The 23,870-nt window shown below is 43.0% G+C and overlaps 1 protein-coding gene across 1 annotated transcript in view; it reads left to right on the forward strand.

Annotated features, from left to right (window-relative positions):
- The window catches only part of LOC117518168 (cyclin-dependent kinase-like 5), a 186,677-nt gene that overhangs the window by 146,793 nt on the left and 16,014 nt on the right, over positions 1–23,870 (forward strand). The window contains 10 exon segments of the mRNA XM_034179226.1: positions 745–790; positions 887–1,023; positions 3,844–3,964; positions 4,524–4,583; positions 11,654–11,744; positions 11,919–11,997; positions 11,999–12,068; positions 12,071–12,108; positions 15,130–15,182; positions 15,184–15,208. Coding sequence (XP_034035117.1) covers positions 745–790; positions 887–1,023; positions 3,844–3,964; positions 4,524–4,583; positions 11,654–11,744; positions 11,919–11,997; positions 11,999–12,068; positions 12,071–12,108; positions 15,130–15,182; positions 15,184–15,208 — 720 coding nt within the window.

Raw genomic sequence — 23,870 nt, forward strand, 5'->3', positions numbered from 1 at the left:
GACCTACATGCAGAGTAGAACTAGGGTGCAGCTGTTTTACAACAGCCAACAGTTTAAAAAAAATGATCCTGGTGTGTGTTTAAATGCTTTCTTGCTGCTGATGCACTCTCATTAACTACATTTGTTGCTAATAATAATTGGTCTGATGATAAATATTTCACAGGTTTTTAATTTATGCTCTGCTGTACATCATTTCCATTCACTCTGACTAGTGTGTGCCCAGTGCTGTCATGATGATGATGATGATGATGATGATGATGAAGCTAACCACACCGTGAGTCATATTATACTTCTCTGTGCTGGGAGGAAGGCTCACTGTTTGCTGTGATCCATGTTGGAGCGGTGCAATGCTGCCTTTGGCTTTCTGAGGAAAGAAATTGGAGCACAGCTCCGAGGCATCGGCTTAGGCTCAGAAATACCAGGTCTAAGTAGGACATGTTGAGAAACGAGGCTATTGGTGTGGCGTCTCACAGAAAACTCTCAAAAGCTCGAAGAACGGTCTCTGTCAAACTGTGGCTCTGCGGTAACTTATCACCTGGATGTTTTTTTCCTCTCTCTCTCCATATAATGACTGTTCTATGTCAATCAGTTCCATCATTCTTCAACTTCATTGGTGGCATGTGCACATCATCAATGGAGCTCAGTGATACAGGTGTCAAATAGGATTCACAGATCCATTTTTAATCTCTTGTGCCTTCTTTCAATAATCACATCGATTTGTGTCTCAATGAGTTTTCTTTGCAGGAGACCAATGAAATTGTGGCAATTAAGAAATTTAAGGACAGTGAAGGTAAGAGAACTGAACGAGAACTGAAGAGAACTGATGTGTGCCGGAAGCATTTTAATGAGTAATACTCACGTTTCTCCTCTGTCTTACCTTATTCAGAGAATGAGGAGGTCAAAGAAACAACGCTGCGGGAGCTTAAGATGCTCCGCACACTCAAGCAAGAGAACATTGTTGAGCTGAAAGAGGCCTTCCGCAGGAGAGGAAAACTCTATCTTGTCTTTGAGTATGTGGAGAAGGTATGCTCTTATATACAGTCTGTCAGTTTTACCACTGCTTGATTGTTAGGTGGATTACTCAAAATGTAACGGTGGTAACATTTGGTAACCCGGGTACACCTAGGCTACACACAAATACTTACACTAGCTTAGTATATTTAACAGTATGTCACAGTCCACTGCATATCTGAATACTCCATCAACATTTGTTGGCAAGGCAAGGCAAGTTTATTTGCATAGCACAATTCAACACAAGGTAATTCAAAATACTTTACTGAGACATTAAAAGTAACAAGAAATAATTTAAAATAATATAAACAGTTGATTAAAAAGGAAAATAAAAATTGAGAAATACAGTAACGTAAAATAAAAACAGGCTCAATACATTGAACAGTCAGGATAAGAAAAGAAGTAGAATAATAAAAGGCATAAATCAGCTGTAGTTAAAAGGTATGGGCAGTAGAATACAGCAGGTTAATCTAAGAGTACACTTCAGTAAACAATAGTGTTTTAGCCCTGATTTAAAGGAGCTGACGGTTTGAGTAAACCTCAGATCTACAGGAAGTTTGTTCCACAGGTGAGGAGCATAATAACTGAATGCTGCCTCATCTTGCTTGGTTCTTGTTCTTGGAAGACAACACAAACCTGTTCCAGATGATCTAAGGGGTCTGGATGCTTCGCAGGGAACCAGTAGATCAAGCTTGCCTTTTGGTCCGAGACCATTTTGGGCTTTGTAGACCAGCAGTAAGATTTTAAAATCTATTCTTTGACTCGCAGGAAGCCAATGTAGTGATTTAATGACCGGTGTAATATGGTCCAGTTTCCTGGAGTTTGTAAGGACTCTGACGGCAGTGTTCTGAATCAGCTGCAGCTGTCTGATTTTTTTTGTTAAGGCCTGTAAGTAAGCCTTGCATTAATCCAACCTACTAAAAATGAATGCATGAATAAGTTTTTCCATGTCTTGTTTAGACAGAAACCCCTTAATTCTAGCTATATTTTTCAGGTGGTAACAGGCAGATTTAGTAATAAACTTTAAATGGCTGTTAAAGTTCAGATCTGAGTCAATAATAACACCAAGATTTCTGGCTTGATTTGTAGCTGTCGATGACATAGAGCCAAGGTGGGCGCTGATCTTTGCCCTTTCATTTCTAGGGCCAAAAATGAATACTTCTGTCTTTTCTGGATTTAGCTGGAGAAAATTCTGGCACATCCACTCATTGATTTGATGAACACAGTTACTCAATGAGAGTAAGGGACTGTAGTCGTGTGATGACACTGAGATATAGAATTGTGTGTTGTCGGCATACGTATGATAGATTTTGTGATGTTCCATAATCTGGGCTAGGGGTAGCATATAGATGTTGAATAAAAGTGGTCTGAGAATGGACCCTTGAGGAATCCCACATGTGATCATTGTTCGCTCAGATTCATGGTTACCAATTAAACATAAAGTCCTTATCTTGTAAGTAAGATTTGAACCATCGTAGCACAGTGCAGGTGAGTCCCACCCACTTTTCCAATCTGCTACGTAGTATATTATGATCAACTGTATCAAATACCTCACTGAGATCTAGTAATACCAGGACAGAGGATTTACATGCATCATTATTCTGATGAATATCATACTTTGCTAAGTACCGTCTCGGTGCTGTGATGTGGCCGAAATCCAGACTGAAATATGTTAAAAAGATTGTTTTGCATCATAAAAATGTGGATTTGCTGAAAGACAACCATTTCAATAATTTTCACCAAAAATGGCAAATTTGATATTGGCCTATAGTTACTAATTGTTGTGGCGTCCAGATTTGATTTTTTTAGGAGAGGTTTTATTACTGCAGTTTTCACGGCCTGGGGAAACTGGCCTGCTTTAAGAGAGTATTTATTATCTGCAGTACATCTGGAGCTATGCAGTTAAAAATGGTTTTAAAAAAGTTTGAAGACAGAATTTGAAAGCAGCATGTTGTGGGCTTTAATTTTGAAACTGTTTCTTTTAGAGATGTGTAATCTAGGAGGCCAGGAAGGCAGAAAAGTGGTAATGGTAGTCAAAAGCCACCCAGATAATCTCTTACCTCCATAGTGTGCAAACAAACTACACAACACCTTGCTGTGATGCAGCTGGAATCTGTTAACCAAAGAACTTCCCAGAAAAAAATTAAGAACATAGTGGACTTACATGAAAATGGTAGTGGCATCCAAAGGGCTGTGGCCCTGTGCAAATGTACATCAGAAACTTTTATGACTGTATATGAATTTGTCTTGGGTTTTTTTTTGTTTGTTTTTTGCTTTAAAACCCTGAAAAACAGACTTAAAGAGATGAAATATTCATATGTTTAAGCATAAACCTGGAGGATCCGAAAAAGATTCAGCCAAGATCAGATGATCATGTACACAGATGTACATAATTAAATGGACAAATTAAATTAAACAGTTGTTTCCATTCCATTCATTTATTCACAGTACATAAAATATTAAATAAACACTATGTAACAAATTTTTATTTTTGTTTTGTTCCTGGGTACACAGTGTGTTTTCCTAACCTGTTATGCCTTAAATAAATAGAAAATAGCTGTTATTCCACAGAAACTTTGCTTCTGTGATCAGGACAATGATATTATGAAATTTGTCTGTTTTCAAGAATATTCTCGATTCGCCTTCACTACTACTGATTAGTCTTCTAGAATATTCTTTAACTGCTAGAACTGTCCAGAATTTTCTAGAAGTTTCCAGAATTATCTAGAAATTTCAAGAAACGTTTAGAACTTTCTAGAACGTAAAAAAAAAAAAAAAGCTGTAGCTCTTTTTTTTTATTGTGGAACTTTTTGTTTGTGTTTTCTTTTTCAGAATATGCTTGAATTGCTTGAGGACTTACCCAATGGTGTGCCAGCAGACAAAGCTCGCAACTACATCTTCCAGTTAATCAAAGCAATTCACTGGTGCCATAAGCATGACATTGTTCACCGTGGTAAGCTCCCTTTTTTTCCTTTTTTAAATACCTTAATTTAAATACCATAATTTAATCACTGTCAGGGAAGCATTCTTCATGGGTACAGAGCTAATTCTGTACTGTTTGGATCTGAGACTGGCAGAGGTCTTTGTAGGTCCAAAAAGCACAGTCTTTTATGACTGCACCATCACTGGATGCCATCTGTGCTTATATTTGTGGAAACTATGCACCATCCACTTTATTATTTGCAAGAAGTGAGCTTTTGGCAAATCAGTGGCAGCAGAACAGGAAGCCAGATGGCCAATGTGAGCTTTTGGCACACTGATAGCAATAGAGCAGGCTTTCAAATGGCCTGTAGTATATCCAGACACACATATGCCACTGTTGTGGAGGCATTTCATATATATGTTTATTATCTGTGAATTTTCACCGATAGAAATTTCTAAATCTTTGGATTTTTTTTTGTTTGTTTGTTTGTTTGTTTGTAATGTTTTCTTAATGGAAAGTTACATATTTAAATGAAAACACGGTATGAGAAATTGTGATCTTACTCCTCATCTGTGCTCTTCTTCATCAGATATAAAGCCAGAAAACCTTCTCATCAGCGCTGATGATATCCTCAAGCTATGTGACTTCGGTGAGCACATCTGTCAAATGCTTTAAGGAAGATGGCCCGACATTCAAAACTGTGACAAAAAAGGAATATTTTTTGCAGATGCTATATTTGGATTATCCAAAACTCAACAAAAGTGTGCAGCCAGTCCTACATCTCATCTTTATATTTAAAGAAGCGTGCTGGAAAACGAGGCTAATCATGGTTCATTTTAATCCGGTCCAGTTAGATCACCCAAACAAAATGGTGGGAAATGTTAAACATGACATAGCCAACATCAGGTTAACAGTCAAGAGTGACAGACTGCTGTTTGCTGTGTACTGTTAAAAAATAAATTAATGAATAAACAAACTCCTTAAAAAAAAATCTGCAGGCAACTGATTCAACAGAGAAAAACTTTTCACCCTCACAGTAGGGGAAGCTTGTTTTTACCATTTTTGTCCACAGTCAGCTTGATTTATCATGTAAAATCTATCACAATAGAAACAAAAAACCTTATCTGTGATAGCAGATTGTACAGACACTGTGTCTCTGCTGAGGATGAGTGTTTTTATCACTGTACGCATTACAAGCTAGTCTTTAACTGTTCTTTGTTGTAAATCAAACAGTTTGTGATTGTAGTCACAGTTTTATTTAATTCCCGTATTCACATGTCAGAGTGCACAGGGCTTTCCATGCGAAATTCTGCTTGAAGAGGGGGTGCGCACATGCACAAACACAGCCAATATTATGTTCGATGAAACATCCATTTCAATAAAATGTCTGATTTAATCAGAAATAAAAAATAAATCACAAATAGTTCACCCTTTTTTGTCAGCTGATGTCTGGCGAGTCCATCAGCAAGTTATGTTTATGCTCAAAGCTTTGTGCGGACATCAAACGGAGAACTTTCCAAATGGTTCTTTTGTCCTGTACTTGTTAATAACTTGCCAGATGACATTTTGAATTTATTTAATTTTATACAGCGCCAAATCACAACAAAGCTGCCTCAAGGTGCTTCACACAAGTAAGGTCTAACCCTACCAACCCCTACAGCAAGCACACAGGCGACAATGGTAAGGAAAAACTCCCTCTGATGATATTGAGGAAAAAATCTCAAGCAGACCAGACTCAGAGGGGTGATCCACTGTTTAGGCCATTCTAACAGTTACAAGGTTTTTACAAAGTTTTACAAAGTTGAAGAAATGGAAAACAGCAAATCAAAACAACAGGCATGGCATCTCGCAGTCAGTCCAGTATCCCGTTGTCCGCTGATGCCAATTCCATGCAATGCCCTCTGCACCTGGGACAGAGAGAAAAAGAGCAGAATCAGTTCGCCGGAAAAACCACACCTAAGGTAGAATTCAGCAACAGTAGTAGTTAAGCTGCTTTCTCATGTCTGCAGCAGAAAAACCCTCACAGCAGAATTCCATCTGCAGCAGTAGACTGTAGGAGGTCACGTGAGGCACGGTGCACACAGCAGTCTGTGTTTGTCCACTCATTCCATCACAGCCTGAAATCCACTGATGACTAGCTTTAGCTATTATCCCGGAACACTTCCTGTTTTCTTGCATGAGTGTTTCAAAATAAGAGAACATTTCAACATAAACTTTGATTCCACTACCAGTGCACACTAATGACATTGTCATAGGTAAGATGCAGAAGAGATGAGAAAAACATCATGAAAACTATATTTTGCTTTTTACAGTGTGTTGGGGTCACAAAACTATTTAATTTTTGGTGGGTATTTAATCAATTCTAATACAAATTAATTTAATTTGGGGTTGGCCTTTAACCAACTTTCTTCAAAAAAGAAGATGGGTTGATGCTCGGTCCTGGGCACTCTGACATGTGGATATTGTATTTTAATCAGTTACGAGGCAGGTGAACTTTTACTGCTTTGTTAAGGGCCCCTTCACACATAGTACGAATAAGTACAAATCAGGGCGAATCATGGTGGAACAGCTCATATGAGCGAACAGTGAAAACATCGAGCCGACGAGCAGGTGTGAACTATGCCGCTGAGACGGTTTTGTGCATGCGAGAACACAGTGCAAGCAGCCGAAGCATGTGTAACCACATCACACAGCTGCTGTGAAAAATAAAAAATACATGCCACCCATGGGATTTGAACCTGCAATTTCCAAAAGCTCTGATTGCCAGCCAGAAACGCTGCCACTGAGCTACAGTCACTGTCCTTTTACAGGACAGCAATTTTCAGACATTTCAGACAACTTTATTGATCCGTAAAAGGGCAATTACATTTACACTCCAATTACCTCAGACAAAATACAGCAATTAATCCACAATTATTACTTGTTTACCGTAACAATGGCACACATCAAAATTAAAGACAACACATATACATTTGACATTGTTTATGTGCTCTAAACTTGAAGCAGTCCGTCATCCGAATTGAGGCAAAGTGGGTGAAGGCTTGGGGGGGGGGGTAACAGTCTGAGATTACACAGCATTGGCCAACTCATTAATCATGACAGACTGATGAGGGGATGAAATGCTGGGGTGCAGCCGTCTTGCTGATATTTCTGTGTATCAGGGCAGCGCACAAACCAGTCAGTCAGTCAGTGCCAGAGGACAAGTTGGGACATGCCTATCTCGGCTTTCAGTGCTTACCAGTCGAGTGAGTATAAGAGAAATTGTGGAGAGCTGGACATGTCCCAACTTGTCCTCTAACACTCCGAAATGGAGGTGTTCCTTTGTCTCGCTTCATCAGCGAATCCGTCGTGATGCGCGAAGCCTCCGCGCGGCTTTCCATTTCCAATCTCTTGTTAAAAGTGAAATCTGCCGGAAAATAGCTTATGTCCAGCTCTTGTGATAACCAGAGAAATTGCACACGACGGTCCTGGCTCCACACAGCGATCCATTTAGAAATGATGTGGTGGTTTCTGCCTCTCGATGGCGGCTCGGAGCGCGGCGCGCCGAGCGCCATTGTGGGCCGTCCTTAAAGCTGTAGTAACACTCCTTATTCTCTGTGAAGCCCGTAAAATTTTCACCGAAAGCCAGATAAATTTTTCGAATGGTTTCCAGCTGCCTGTCTCTAACAGTTTCTGAAAAAATTCTGATAGAATAAAAGCCCAAATCATTCCGCCATTTCCTCGCAATGAAACAACGATGAGAGGGGTGGAACAGTGCTCACTCTTAGCCTGCCCACAGGCGAATGACGCAACCGACAGGCGTGGGAAAACTCACGCATGCGCACGAAGGTTCAAGCTTGGCTGACGTAAAAACATATGAATCAAATCCATATATTTTTTGCATAAAATAAAAAGGTCAGATATTTTTCTCACAGACCTCGTATATATATATATATATATATATAATATATATATATATATATATATATATATATATATATATATATATATATATATACAGTGAGGAAAATAAGTATTTGAACGCCCTGCGATTTTGCAAGTTCTCCCACTTAGAAATCATGAAGGGGTCTGAAATTTTCAACTTAGGTGCATGTCCATTGTGAGAGACATAATCTAAAAAATAAAAAAAAATCCAGAAATCACAATGTATGATTTTTTTTTAATAATTTATTTGTATGTTTCTGCTGCAAATAAGTATTTGAACACCTGTGAAAATCAATGTTAATATTTGGTACAGTAGCCTTTGTTTGCAATTACAGAGGTCAAACGTTTCCTGTAGTTTTTCACCAGGTTTGCACACACTGCAGCGGGGATTCTGGTCCACTCCTCCATACAGATCTTCTACAAATGTTTCAGGTTTGGATGTTATGTTTCGGACGCGGTCGGAAAACCGACCCAGCGTTTGAAAGGAGCCAGCATAAAATAAGCAGAGCACGGTTCAAAGGATAACAGAATTTAATAAACATAACAGTGAGTGATATTAAACAACTAAACAGTCCGCGGTCTGGTGAGGTGAAAACACGGCGCGCTGTCAGTAGCGCAAACGGTCCGGAGCCACAGCAGTTCGGACCCAGGGACCCCGCCGACACCCCCCAGGTGGCCACGACAAACCGAGTCTGTGAAGAAAGAAAACATGAGGTGAGTCCAACTCCACACAGAGAGACACAACTCAAAGGTGCACGCAATCAGCAAACACTTCCTGGCTTAAATCTATACATCAGCTTCTTACCCTGCAGGCACGGAACAACTCAGTTCAAATCTCCACTGCAGCAGAAGCTGATTAGACAATTAGCATAACGTGACAGCTCATACAACAAGGTGTGAGGGACACCAAATCCACTGTCATTACTTCATAAAAGTCACCAAAACCAAATTACCTCAGGAAGTGTGCTGAAGAGCGTGAGACCTCACCCAATCCTCCTTCACAGACTGTGGCGTCAAACCTGGAGCGGTCTCTGCGTCCGTGATGGTGAGATTGTTCTCCTGACGTCGATCTCACACGTCTGCTCACAAGGTCGAGTCTCTGGCAATCACACACTGTGCATTCAAGCTTTAAATGCAGCAACCTCTGATTATGACAAAATACACCACAGCTGTGAGTCCTGATGACCTGCACGTGATAACAAGCCTCAGGTGTTCAGGGTGAGGTCCTGATGCTCAGCCACTCAGTCCTGAATGCATACCACCTGGTGGGAGAAACAGAAAACAAAAACCAAACCAGCCAAACACCCCAGCCCACAACATTGGAGTTTCAGCTCCCTCCAAAGATTTTCTATTGAGTTCAGGTCTGGAGACTGGCCAGGCCACTTCAGGACCTTGAAATGCTTCTTATGGAGCCCCTCCTTAGTTGCCCTGGCTCTGTGTTTGGGGTCATTGTCATGCTGGAAGACCCAGCCATGACCCATCTTCAATGCTCTTACTGAGGGAAGGAGGTTGTTTGCCAAATATCTCGCAATACATGACCCCATCCATCCTCCCTTCAATACGGTGCAGTTGTCCTGTCCCCTTTGCAGAAGAGCACCCCCAGAGTATGATGTTTCCACCCCCATGCTTCATGGTTGGGATGGTTTTCTTTGGGTTGTTCTCATCCTCTAAACATGGTAAGTGGAGTTGATTCCAAAAAGCTGTATTCTGGTCTCATCTGACCACATGACCTTCTCCCATGCCTCCTCTGGATCATCCAGATGGTCACTGGTGAACTTCAAACGGGCCTAGACATGTGCTGGCTTGAGCAGGGGGACCTTGCTGCCCTGCAGGATTTTAAACCATGACAGCATCATGTGTTACTAATGTAATCTTTGTGACTGTGGTCCCAGCTCTCTTCAGGTCATTGACCATGTCCTCCTGTGTAGTTCTGGGCTTTCTCAGAATCATCCTTACCCCACAAAGTGAGATCTTGCATGGAATCCCAGACCGAGGGAGGATGACAGTCATCTTGTGTTGGGAAAGTGTAGTGACACGGACCCACAACAGGGGGCGTAAATGAACGGACAATGGAAGAAGTCAAATTATAACACTTTACTGGTGTGAATGTCACAACCAAACACAGCAGAATCAGAATGTGCAACAGTCAATTAATAAAGGTGTCGTGTGGGCAAGCTCGACGATAGGAGACGCCCGTCAGGAAACGAACCGGAACCACACGATTTCCACCGCCACCTGAACCCGAGGAATACTGGAGCCGCCAAGTCCCGGAGTCCCCAGGTGGCCACCTCTCCGGCGTGTCGGATCTGGTACTGCTGGCAGAAAGCAAAAGACAGTCAAAGGGTGGGTGTGTGAACACCCAGCAACAATGGTGGGAATGCCACCTCCACCTCTCACTCAACACGTTGCAGTGGTCTCAGAGGAAAAGGAGCGCCGTCATGCATAGCCTCCACCAAAACGACCGGTTCTCCTGCAAACACTCACAATCACAGATTTATAAATCTCAAAAAAAGGCTGAGAGTAGTACCTCCAAATGAAGATGATATCTCGGCAGTTTGGTGGAGGTGTCTTCCTGCTTTTATACCAGATGTATGGATTAGTGACAGCTGTCACAGATGATGGGTGACAGCTGTCACCACGGCTTGTTCCTGAGGCGGCAGCGCCCTCTCGTGCCTGAAGCCCACACTTCAGGCAGGGCGCCTTCTGGTGGTGGGCCAGCAGTACCTCCTCTTCTGGCGGCCCACACAACATCTAATCAATAATCATAACAGTTGTCTTCTACCAAGCTGCTTGCCTGTTGTCCTGTAGTCCATCCCAGCCTTGTGCAAGTCTAGAGTTTTGTCTCTGGTGTCCTTAGACAGCTGTTTGGTCTTGGCTATGGTGGACAGGTTTGAGTGTGGTTGAGTGTGTGAACAGGTGTCTTTATACAGGTTCAAACAGGTGCAATTAATACAGGTAAAGAGTGCAGAATAAGAGGGCTTCTTAAAGAAAAATTAACAGGTCTGTGTGAGCCAGAATTCTTGCTGGTTGGTAGGGGGTCAATACCTATTTGCAGCAGTAACCTACAAATAAATTATTCAAAAATCATACATTGTGATTTCCATATATATATATTTTTTTTTTTTTTTTTGATTATGTCTCTCACAGTGGACATGCACCTAAGATGAAAATTTCAGACCCCTCCATGATTTCTAAGTGGGAGAATTTGCAAAATCGCAGGGTGTTCAAATACTTATTTTCCTCACTGTATATATATGTGTATATATGTACTGTATGTATTGCCTCAGCTTGAGATGAATGTGTGAGGCAGGTTTAGAGGAGGTCTATCAAATTTGAAAAGAATGGCTTATTTGAACTTCATACTTGGAATCTTGGTCAGTTTGTAATGAAAATTAATTGGAGGCAATGAGGTGAAACATTTTCAAATTGTAACAGGATGCATAAGAGGCAAGTGGGACTTTGGAACCTCTGTGTTTCAGGGAGGGTTTTTTGGAATTGAAATAATGTTTAGTGTTCTGATGGGATTACCAGTGATAGTTAAGTATGTACTGGCCCATTCCGAGTTAAGCATGTTTGCCAAATGTCAAGGCAATATATCAAAAAGGAGCAGAGTGGCACTCTAGAAACCTGTATTTTTAGCGTTTAGTTGGATCATAATAACAGTGAAGTACACACTGTTAAAGCTGTGTAGTGAATTTCAGAATGTGTCAAACAGTACCATACGTACAATGTGTAGGGAATACTTGTTCTCACTATCAAAACATTTCTGTTTTCCTTTATTGCCCCTCCTATCAGGCTTTGCACGTAATCTCTCTGAGGGGACAGATGCCAATTACACAGAGTATGTGGCCACTAGATGGTACCGTTCTCCAGAGCTTCTGCTCGGGTAGGTCTGCTTATTATCATTATTATTAGTAGTAGTAGTAGTAGTAGTAGTAGTAGTATCTTATTTATTTTTTTGTCGTCATTTACTTGTAGTTAAGTGGACATTAAGTGAGTTCCTATTCTAGGTTACTATTGCTTTAATGGTTATTCTCTGGATTTAAATCTGTGGTCTCAGGGCCCCGTACGGGAAGGCGGTAGACATGTGGTCAGTGGGCTGCATCTTAGGAGAGCTGAGTGACGGGCAGCCTCTTTTCCCCAGGAGAAAGTGAGATTGATCAGCTCTTTACTATCCAGAAGGTTTTGGGGCCTCTGCCACCAGAACAGATGAGCTCTTCTATAACAACCCTCGCTTCCACGGGCTGCGGGTAACATCAGGCCTCACACTCTGACCCAGTCATCCAGCCTCACTGTCTTCAGTGCTTTTTTTCCCCAACTGTTTTCAAGTTGATGCTTTCTCTCGTTGCTGTCTCTTTTCTGCCTCCTCCTCATTTCTTTCCTTATGCAGTTCTTTCTCTCGCTCTCTGTATGTCTGTGCACTCTTATTTTTCTCCTGCCTGAGTTTGCTGTGGTGTGACTGATTGGATCACAATGACTCATGGTGTATCACTTATCCTTTATGCTCTGGAAAGGAGCGCTGTTATACTCTTCAGACCGCAGTCGTCCTTCTCTTCCCCTTCATGCCCACATCTCAGGCTGTAATTACTCGTTCTAAAACTGCCCCTCTGTGAATGCCTGACAGCAAATACCCACTGATAATGCCCCCAATTCACAAAGCTGAAAAAAATGAGTGAATGGGTGTCGGTAATGTGGGTCTATTCTTAAATAAATTCTTACATTAAATTTACTCAGTGCATGCAGACTGGAAGAAAGTGTTTCCTGCGTAACGCATCACACATCTGCAAATGCTAGTACTTGCAAAAAAAAAAAAAAAAAAGAATATATTACCTAAATGGATTTTCATGTAATTTGACTTTTATTTTATTTTAAGTCCCATTGCCACCAAGAATCTCTTTTATGAGACAGTCCCAGAACAAAACTAATCTTTGATTATACAGTTGTGCTCAAAAGTTTACATACCCTGTCAGAACTTTTGCTTTTTTGCCCATTTTTAAGAGAATATAAATGACAACACAAAACTTTTTTTTTCACTCATGGTTAATGGTTGATTGAAGCCATTTATTGTCAAACAACTGTGTTTCCTCTTTTTAAATCAAAATGACAAGAGAACTACCCAAATTAACCTGATCAAAAGTTTACATACCCCTGTTCTTATTACTGTGTATTGCCCTTTAACATCAATGACAGCTTGGAGTCTTTTGTAGTAGTTGTGGACGAGACCTGAAAGTTTAGCTACAAATTGCCAGAAGGTACATCCGAGATGCAAGCCTGGATTTGATCTGTTTTGGTGAAAGAAAATCCTTCTCTGCTCTACTCTTAGATGAAGCTAAGAGTAGTGATGTAAAATGCAAAGCTTGCACTGTGCACAATTTCTCCAATCACGGTGACATAAGCCTATAACTTCTCCTGGGTTGTCTGGGTGTCTTGGTGGATTTCCTCACTTTTCTCCTTCTTGTACAGTAACTCAGTTTTTGAGAACTGTCTACTCCATGCAGATTTACCATAAAGTGCCATATTGTTTGTATTTCTTTGTAATTAATGTAAATAAAGTCCAAGACATATTCAGTGGCTTTACCATCAGAGAGCCTCGTCTATTGGTAGATTTTAAGGTTCTGCTACTAGTCTATAAAGTTGTTCATGGACTGGCAGCTCCCTACCTAGCTGACCTAATTAAACCTTACGTACCGCCCCGGGCTTTGCGTTCTCAGGGTGCAGGGCTACTTTGTGTCCCTAGGGTAGATAAGAAGTCTGTGGGTCATAGAGCTTTCTCTTATCGTGCCCCTGTTCTGTGGAATGATGCCTTCCCATCAATAAAACAGTCAGATTCTGTGGAGACTTTCAAGTCCAGACTTAAGACGCACTTATTTGCCCTTTTGTATGGCTAACATACTGGCATAGTATAGTTCTACGCTTTTTACTCTTTTAATTCATTTTATAAGAAATGGAGTGTGCCGCGGCATCAACTTTACCTAAATTATGGGTCTTTTAGTGAAGCTTAGGGCTAGTGGCCGGCGATCACCTTAATATTTCCCGTTTTTCTTGTTGTTTAATGCTGACAAATTATACTGTTTCTTGTCTTTCTGATGCCTGATTCTGTTTTTTCTCTCTGTTTAAGGTGCAGCTCCATCCAGAGATGGGTGTGGTATTTGTGCTGGAGACCCTCCTGTCCTGTGCACCAACAGCATTTCCTGTATATTCCTTTGTGAATTGTTCTGTAATTTATGTTTGAGGGCATGGCCCAAGCAGAGGGTCACCCCTTTGAGTCTGGTCTGCTTGAGGGTTTCTTCCTCAGAGGGAGTTTTTTCCTTACCATCGCTGCTCTGGGGATTAGTAAGGTTAGACCATACTTGTGTGAAACGCCTTGACTCTGTTGTGATTTGATGTACTGCATTTAAATATGGCATTGGCAGTAAAGCTTACTTTGACTTTGAATAATGTTAATTATGTAATGCTGTATGTATCATTTTTGATACATACATTTCTTGGGTTAGACATTATAGGGTTAAAGTTTTTATGTATAGCATTCTTGCAGATCTCTTGAATATAGCCCAGGGCTAAGTGATGCTACCATCTGCATCACTTTGCATCTGTTTTTAAAAAAGTCTTTTGATTAACAGGCTGATAAACCACATTTAATTTGAAAGACTTTTGTTCATTTTTTCCTCCTTTTGAACATGACTCGTCAATACAAAAATTCGGTAATTGCCCCTTACTTCTTGCAGTTGCTCTGATGCAAATCAAACTCAATCAAAATCATTGAAATTGAAGATAAACTGTACAGGTGACAATTATGTAAAATTTCATCTGAATAAGTGCAAAAAATATATTTCAAAAATATGTAGGGTTTGCTTGGACCCTAGGTGTGGTGGTGAGGGTTAAAAAAAGGGTTGAAATAGGCTTTGATGCACTACAAATAAAATCCATCAGTTTGTTGGGTAACATTATTTCTATCTGCAAAATCAGACAAAGTTCACGAAAGCTGTGTTAGAAGAATGTTGTGTGATATTTCATGCAAGCTATAATGAAAACAATTTGTGTTCATGTTCGGCACACATCATATTGAAAAACACTGCATCTCTCCAACAACCTTCCACAAAAGATTAACAGCTGTACAAATAATATTACAATTTAATTATTGTGTTTTTTCATACTCTACACAAAACAGTTATTGATATTACTGGTCTTTCTTCAACTTAATAATCATTACACAGTTCATTGAATATTTGCAGATTATTTCTGGTACTTTTTTCTTTCTTCTTGCCCCCCAGTTCCCTGCAGTGAATCACCCACAGACCCTGGAGCGAAGATACCTGGGATCATTGGTGGAGCCTGCTGGACCTGCTGAAGGTGAAAATCATAGACATAGAATAGCTTATAATAAATGTAATAATATGTGCATTTTGTGAAATGTTGACCTGCACAGTGGCTTATGGGATTGTACTGGTGTGTTCGTTGCATATCAACATCAAATGGAGCTTACTATATATTGTTGAGTTGACATAGCATTGTGAGTGTTACTGCAATGTCGATATTTGCTCCAGTGATGTCACACTTAGGACAGATGTGTATACGAGTGTTTTTGCCTCCTTAAAACAGGAAACACTAATGTTGGAGTGGTTGACACATTCTTTGTAGTGGTTGTGTGAGTGCAAATTAACATTTCATTCAATTTGGGTTGGTTTTGTATGATGATTTTCTCATTTGTAGAATAAGTTTTACATTCGATTTTTTAAGATTTAGAAAATTAATGCTTTGAAAATTTCCTGTTTTAATTTTTTTTTTTTTCCCTTCAAAATCTTGACTTTTTTTCCAGGGGAAAAAAACAAAGCCAAAAAAAAAAAACCTTGATATTTGTTATAGTGTTAATGTAAATACATCCATTCATTTGTAATGTTAACAAGTGAACATGGGTTCAAATACTAGTTTCCTTTCTCAAATTATAACATAAATTGTCATGGGTTAATGTTGACATGTATTAATGTAGTTTGCCAAATTATGAGTGTTAACTTGGAGCGTTAACTCCCAAAGTAGCCCATAGAGTTTCTGATCAACAAATTTAAACACACATGATCATGATGTGTCATAAAACATGAAATCTAGTTTTGTTCTACTATCAGTGTGCAAACTGTGGACTCCCTACACATCATGCTGTGGTACGGAAACAAAACACAAACTGGCATTTGTATCACATATATCATGCTCTAGATCAGGGGTAGGCAACCTGTTCCAGAAAGAGCCATGAGGGTGCAGGTTTTCTTTGCAGCCACTGACTCCACCAGGTGATTTTACTGATTAATATCACTTTGAGCAGATGGAATCAGTTAATCAGTGAAATCACCTGGTGGAGTCAGTAGCTGCAAAGAAAACCTGCACCCTCATGGCTCTTTCTGGAACAGGTTGCCTACCCCTGCTCTAGATTATATATGGTGTAAGTTATCACTGTGTACATGCATACGCCATGCAAATGAGAAACACAATAAACATGGAAACATCAAGCCAAACCTCCCCTACAGTATCTCTTCACCCATACAAGCAGTTAGATCCTACAGTTAAGTTGGTGTAATATGCTGAACGTGCCTGTACATTTGTATAGACAATAAAAACAAAACAGCTGTGCTGTCACTGTAGGTGAGACAGTATGGTAGAGAGTGACTTAAATGCTGTGCACTAGCACTGTAATGCAGCAGAGTTTTAGACTAATTGCAGTCTATTTGCAGTCTGGTAAACAACATCAGACTTGTACAGCAAAATTTTGATGAGTTTGTGCATTAGGGCCCGGCACACATGACACACAACAATAGCTGAACAACGGAAAAAAATCACAAAGTCAAATCATCGAGAAAAGGTGGATAATGATCCTGTGCTTCCAGCATCACCAAAAAAACCTGTGAATCAAGAGCGCATAAAGGAATGAAACAAAACCGAAAGTAACACAAGAAAAAGAAGCGAATGCAGACCTTGATGCTTTAAACAAAACCAAAATGAAACATCATGATGAACGTGCCTGTGCGCACAGCCGATCCAGCCACAAATGGCTGGAACATGTATAATAGTTAAAGTAGTTGATAAAACGTTCAGAAAAGCAAAATGGAATACAGAAGATTTGAAGTTGGTCATCGGGATTTGTTCACATTTTTCAACAGTTTGAAAATTCTGACGAAGCGCCAGCTACAGGCGCTACGACTGTTAACGATGTCTCAGAAAGTCAATGCAAGCCCAGATTCTTGTTTCGTTTTGGCATTGGTGTCCATTGTTAGTGCCGTGTGACCAGGGCTTTAGTCCTTCCTGGCCAGTTTGTGTAAGCAATAACTCAAAAACAATAAATTATATAATCTTATATCTCACCAAGTTAAAAGATCAGATAATGAAGAAGCCTGTGTCACACCATGCTGGATCAAGGAAATGTTTGAGGAGCTGATACAAATTCTAGATATCCGATATTTACATTTTTGTCCTACAAATATACACTCAACAAAAATATAAACACAACACTTTTGGTTTTGCTCCCATTTTGTATGAGATGAACTCAAAGATCTAAAACTTTTTCCACATACACAATATCACCATTTCCCTCAAATATTGTTCACAAACCAGTCTAAATCTGTGATAGTGAGCACTTCTCCTTTGCTGAGATAATCCATCCCACCTCACAGGTGTGCCATATCAAGATGCTGATTAGACACCATGATTAGTGCACAGGTGTGCCTTAGACTGCCCACAATAAAAGGCCACTCTGAAAGGTGCAGTTTTGTTTTATTGGGGGGGGATACCAGTCAGTATCTGGTGTGACCACCATTTGCTTCATGCAGTGCAACACATCTCCTTCGCATAGAGTTGATCAGGTTGTCAATTGTGGCCTGTGGAATGTTGGTCCACTCCTCTTCAATGGCTGTGCGAAGTTGCTGGATATTGGCAGGAACTGGTACACCCTGTCGTATACGCCGGTCCAGAGCATCCCAAACATGCTCAATGGGTGACATGTCCGGTGAGTATGCCGGCCATGCAAGAACTGGGACATTTTCAGCTTCCAAGAATTGTGTACAGATCCTTGCAACATGGGGCCGTGCATTATCCTGCTGCAACATGAGGTGATGTTCTTGGATGTATGGCACAACAATGGGCCTCAGGATCTCGTCGCGGTATCTCTGTGCATTCAAAATGCCATCAATAAAATGCACCTGTGTTCTTCGTCCATAACAGACGCCTGCCCCATACCATAACCCCACCGCCACCATGGGCCACTCGATCCACATCATTGACATCAGAAAACCGCTCAACCCACACGACGCACACACGCTGTCTGCCATCTGCCCCTGAACAGTGTGAACTGGGATCATCCGTGAAGAGAACACCTCTCCAACGTGCCAAATGCCAGCGAATGTGAGCATTTGCCCACTCAAGTCTGTTACGACGACAAACTCTTGTCAGGTCGAGACCCCGATGAGGACGTACGAGCATGCAGATGAGCTTCCCTGAGACGGTTTCTGACAGTTTGTGCAGAAATTCTTTGGTTATACAAACCGATTGTTTCAGCAGCTGTCCGAGTGGCTGGTCTCAGATGATCTTGGAGGTGAACATGCTGGATGTGGAGGTCCTGGGCTGGTGTGGTACACGTGGTCTGCGGTTGTGAGGCTGGTTGGATGTACTGCCAAATTCTCTGAACGCCTTTGGAGACAGCTTATGGTAGAGAAATGAACATTCAATACACGAGCAACAGCTCTGGTTGACATTCCTGCTGTCAGAATGCCAATTGCACGCTCCCTCAAATCTTGCGACATTCTGGGCATTGTGCTGTGTGATAAAACTGCACCTTTCAGGGTGGCCTTTTATTGTGGACAGTCTAAGGCACACCTGTGCACTAATCATGGTGTCTAATCAGCATCTTGATATGGCACACCTGTGAGGTGGGATGGATTATCTCAGCAAGGAGAAGTGCTCACTATCACAGATTTAGACTGGTTTGTGAACAATATTTGAGGGAAATGGTGATATTGTGTATGTGGAAAAGTTTTTAGATCTTTGAGTTCATCTCATACAAAATGGGAGCAAAACCAAAAGTGTTGCGTTTATATTTTTGTTGAGTGTACTTTTCCCATCCACAAAATGAGTTCCTTGTCAGCTGATGTCCGCCAAGTCCATCAAAATGTTTTGTGCATGCTCAGAACTTTGAGTGGACATCAGGTGGAGAGCTTTCCCAAGGCCTGCACGTTTGTTTACCATTTTGCCCTCTACTTGTTATTTACTTTTACAATACTCATGCATTTATATGCTACTGTCCGATGCCTCAGACTGGGCTTCTGATTGGCCAAACGTTGAGCTTGGGGTGTGAATGCTACATGAGCAGAGAACGGACCCGAGGCAGCAGTATGCAGTGCATCTATTCCAGGTCAGGCTTGAAGAAAAAGACAGCATGGCTTTATGCTTTTTAATCTTTTTTTATCTGGAAGTCAAAGTGCCCAACAGATTCTCTTGGCGAAAAGGTGCTGCAGAATTGTTTGATATATGTGCCCTTGCAGTCGCATTGAAGCCCAACACAGTGATAAGATCAGTGCACAAACATAGTGAGGAAATATCAAGGCATGATCCCCGAGCAAGCTGGATTCTATCAACATTTGCTTTCAGACCTCAGTGAATCCCGGTCAAATCCAGCTTCCCACAACACGCATATATATCTTGAAACCATAGACTGTATATATACTGGACATAGTCTGCATGACGTCACCCATGGGTGTTCTATAGAGACCCAGAACGCCAGATATGAAGCCTGTGTCTGGGTGTTGTCATGTTGGCAGCCCCTGCCACGCTGATTCACAATGAAAAGGGGTGGACCATGGGTGGTTCAGTGTGTGACAAAAGAAGCCTGAACAAACCCCTCTTCAAGTTCGGGAACAGGGTAGCCTCAGTTCGGATGTTTATTATATATATTTTTTGGGGACTGTGCAACTGTTCTCCTAACGATTTGTTTTAATGTGTACAGTAACCTGTTTTGCCCCACTGGCAACAATTGTTGCTGAAGTGTATCACTGTCATTTTCTACTCACAATAAAAAATCTCAAAGGTACTAATGCAACTTTTTCCACGTATAAAAAAAAACAAAAATCTGGGCATAAACGGGTTAAAAGTTATGAGGTGCTTATTTTCTAAGTAATTGTGCATTAATTGACTCCAACAGACAAAGCTTCCGACAGCAGCTAAAAGTGCTAACACTGTCACCATGCAATATAAACTCAGCGCAAGTATTGCAACAGAGACATCTTAGATGATTCATTAGGATGTTTCACCACACAACAACCCATATTTTTTTCCAGGTATTTGTAATAAAATACTCCTTATGACAGACACAGCCTCTACAGCAGCTACCATCTGCATCAGCCTATGGTCACTATGAGAGGCAGAGATGTTACACCTTTAAATTTACAGAACTTTATGGCTTAAAACATACGAGGTCTGTCCGTAAAGTATCGTACCTTTTTATTTTTTTCAAAAACTATATGGATTTCATTCATATGTTTTTACGTCAGACATGCTTGAACCCTCGTGTCGCATGCGTGAGTTTTTCCACGCCTGTCGGTGACGTCATTCACCTGTGAGCACGCCTTGTGGAAGGAGTGGTCCCGCCTCCTCGTCAGATTTTCATTGTCTGGAAATGGCGGAATGAAAAGGACTTTTTTTTCCATCAGAATTTTTTCAGAAGCTGTTAGAGACTGGCACCTGGAAAACCATTCGAAAAATTTATCTGGCTTTCAGTGAAAATTTTACGGGCTTCACAGAGAATAAGGACTTTAACTACAGGTTTAAGGACCCCTTTAAAGGACGGTTGGTGCGCCGCGCTGCGAGCTGCGACGATGCGGCACAAACCACTGGATCATTTCTAAGCTGATGGCTCTGTGGATACGAGACCGTCATGTGCTCTTTCTCTGGTTATCACAAGACCTGGACATCAGCCATTTTCCGGCAGATTTCACTTTTAACAAGAGATTTTGTCATGGAAAGCCACGCGGAGGCTTCGCGCGTCACGACCGATTCGCTGATGAAGCGAGACAAAGGAACACCTCCGTTTCGGCATGTTAGAGGACAAGTTGGGACATGTCTATCTCGGCTTTCAGTGCTTACCAGTCGAGTGAGTATAAAAGAACTTGTGGAGAGCTGGACATATGATGGGTTTGTGAGGGAGTTCAGAACAGTGTTCGATCACCCAAATAGAGGAGAGACCGCTTCAGCCGTGCTGCTGTCAATGAGACGGGGCGCCGGAGCGCAGCTGCTTATGCAGTCGACTTCCGCATCGCGGCTGCGAGGTCCGGCTGGAATAGCACTGCACCTCCGTGCCGACTCTTCGTAAACGGGACTGTGTCGTTGGTCCTGAAGGAGCACCTGGTGGCTAAGGACGAACCGCGGGATTTAGACGGGCTTATTGATCTCGTTATACGATTAGACAATCGGTTAGAAGAACGCCGTCGGGAACGGACGAAGGGCGTGGCCGGGCAACGCGCCGGTCCACTCTCCCTTCCGGTTCCGATCCGAGTTCCGCACTCCCCCGCTCCACGGCCTCTACGCTCCGTGTGGTACAGCTCCCCCTGCTGATTGAAGCTATGGACACGAGCAGGGCCACAGTTAGACCACCGGATAGACAGAGGAGGCTGGTCCGCGGAGCGTGCTTTGTTGTGGGCTCGATAGAGCATCAAGTGAGGGACTGCCCCGAGCGGTAAACACCAACGCCCGCCCCTAGAAACTGGGCTAGGGGTGGGCCAAGACATTCACGTGGGACACACCCATATTGCCACACGACTCCCAGTTACAATCCTTTACGAGGATTTAACCCTTCAGGCCCAGCACTGGTGGACATGGGCTCTGAAGGGAATTTGCTAGACAGCAAATGGGCCAGGGAGGCAGGGCTCCCTCTGGTGGCACTTACTTCACCTGTGCAAGTACGGGCACTAGATGGCTCCCTACTCCCTCTAATCACACATAAGACACCACCAGTACTCTGGTGGTGTCAGGGAACCACCGGGAGGAGATCGAGTTTTTTGTGATCCTGCCACCTCCCGTGTGATTCTCGGGTTCCCCTGGATGTTAAAACATAATCCCCGGATCGATTGGCCGTCCGGGGTAGTGGTTCAGTGGAGCGAGACCTGCAATCGGGTATGTTTAGGTTCCTCGGTTCCTCCCGGTTCCCAAGCTAGGGAGGAGGTCAGAGTCCCGCCCAATCTTGAGACGGTGCCGGTGGGTACCATGACTTGTGGATTGGTTCAGTAAGGATCTGGCGCTCAACCCTTCCCCCAGCACCGTCCGTACGATTGGTGACATTGATTTCGATTCCAGGCGTTGAGTTCCCGTCCAGCAGGCTGTAACAACCTCTCACGAACTGAGCGTCGAATCAATGGAGACCTATATCCGGGACTCTTAGCTGCCGGGTTGATCCGGAATTCCACCTCCCTGATGGGGCAGGTTTTCTTTTTTGGTGGAAAAAAGATGGCGGACTTCGTCCATGCATTGACTTACAGGGGGCTGAACGACATCACGGTTTCGTAACCGATACCCGTTGCCCTTGTTGGATTCAGTGTTCACGCCCCTGCCTGGAGCCCAAATATTCCCTAAGCTAGATCTTAGAAATGCGTATCACCTGGTTCGGATCCGGAAGGAGACGAGTGGAAGACGGCATTAACACCCCCTTAGGTCACTTTGAGTACCTGGTCATGCCGTTCGGTCTTACAAACGCCCCCGCGACGTTCCAAGCATTAGTAATGATGTCTTGCGGGGATTTCCTGCACCGATTCGTCTTCATATATCTGGACGATATACTCATCTTTTCTCCGGATCCTGAGACCCATGTCCGGCATGTACTCAGGTCCTGCAGCGGTTGTTGGAGAACCGGCTTTTTGTGAAGGGCGAGAAGTGTGAGTTTCATCGCACTTCTTTGTCCTCCTGGGTTTATCATCTCCCCTAACTCCATCGCCCCTGATCCGGCCAAGGTCGCGGCGGTGAGAGACTGGCCCCAACCTACCAGCCGTAGGAAGCTGCAACAGTTCCTCGCTTTGCAAATTTCTACAGGAGGTTCATTAAGGGCTACAGTCAGGTAGTTAGCCCCCTGACAGCCCTGACCTCTCCAAAAGTCCCCTTCACCTGGTCGGATCGGTGCGATGCCGCGTTCAAGGAGTTGACACGCGCTTCTCGTCTGCACCCGTTCTGGTGTAGCCCGATCCTAGTCGCCAGTTTGTGGTTGAAGTGGACGCCTCGGACTCAGGGATAGGAGCTGTGCTTTCCCAGAGCGGAGAGACCGATAAGGTCCTTCACCCGTGTGCCTATTTTTCCCGCAGGTTGACCCCGGCCGAACGGAACTATGACGTCGGCAATCCAGAACTCCTTGCGGTGAAAGAGGCTCTTGAAGAGTGGAGACATCTGTTGGAGGCAACGTCCGTGCCATTCACGGTTTTCACTGACCACCGGAACCTGGAGTATATCAGGACCGCCAAGCGGCTGAACCCCAGGCAAGCCCGCTGGGCACTGTTCTTCGGCCGTTTTGACTTCCGGATCACCTACCGCCCCGGGACAAAAACCAGAGATCGGATGCCTTGTCCCGGGTGCATGAAGACGAAGTCAAAACGGAGTTTCGGATCCACCGGAACCTATCATCCCGGAGTCCGCTATCGTGGCCACCCTCACCTGGGACGTAGAAAACCGTCCGGGAGGCCCTGGCACGGAGCCCCACCCGGAACCGGGCCGAAGAACAAACTTTATGTCCCACCAGAGGCCAGGGCTGCAGTCCTGGACTTCTGTCACGGCTCCAAGTTCTCCTGTCATCCGGGGGTGCGAAGGACCGTGGCAGTTGTCCGGCAGCGCTTCTGGTGGGCATCCCTGGAGGCCGACGTCCGGGACTATATCCAGGCCTGCACCACCTGCGCCAGGGGCAAGGCTGACCACCGCAGGGCATCGGGACTGCTCCAGCCGCTGCCTGTGCCTCATCGCCCCTGGTCCCACATCAGCCTGGATTTTGTCACGGGCCTCCCGCCGT

This window comes from Thalassophryne amazonica, chromosome 10 (assembly GCF_902500255.1).
Source record: "Thalassophryne amazonica chromosome 10, fThaAma1.1, whole genome shotgun sequence".
Lineage (NCBI taxonomy): Eukaryota > Metazoa > Chordata > Actinopteri > Batrachoidiformes > Batrachoididae > Thalassophryne > Thalassophryne amazonica.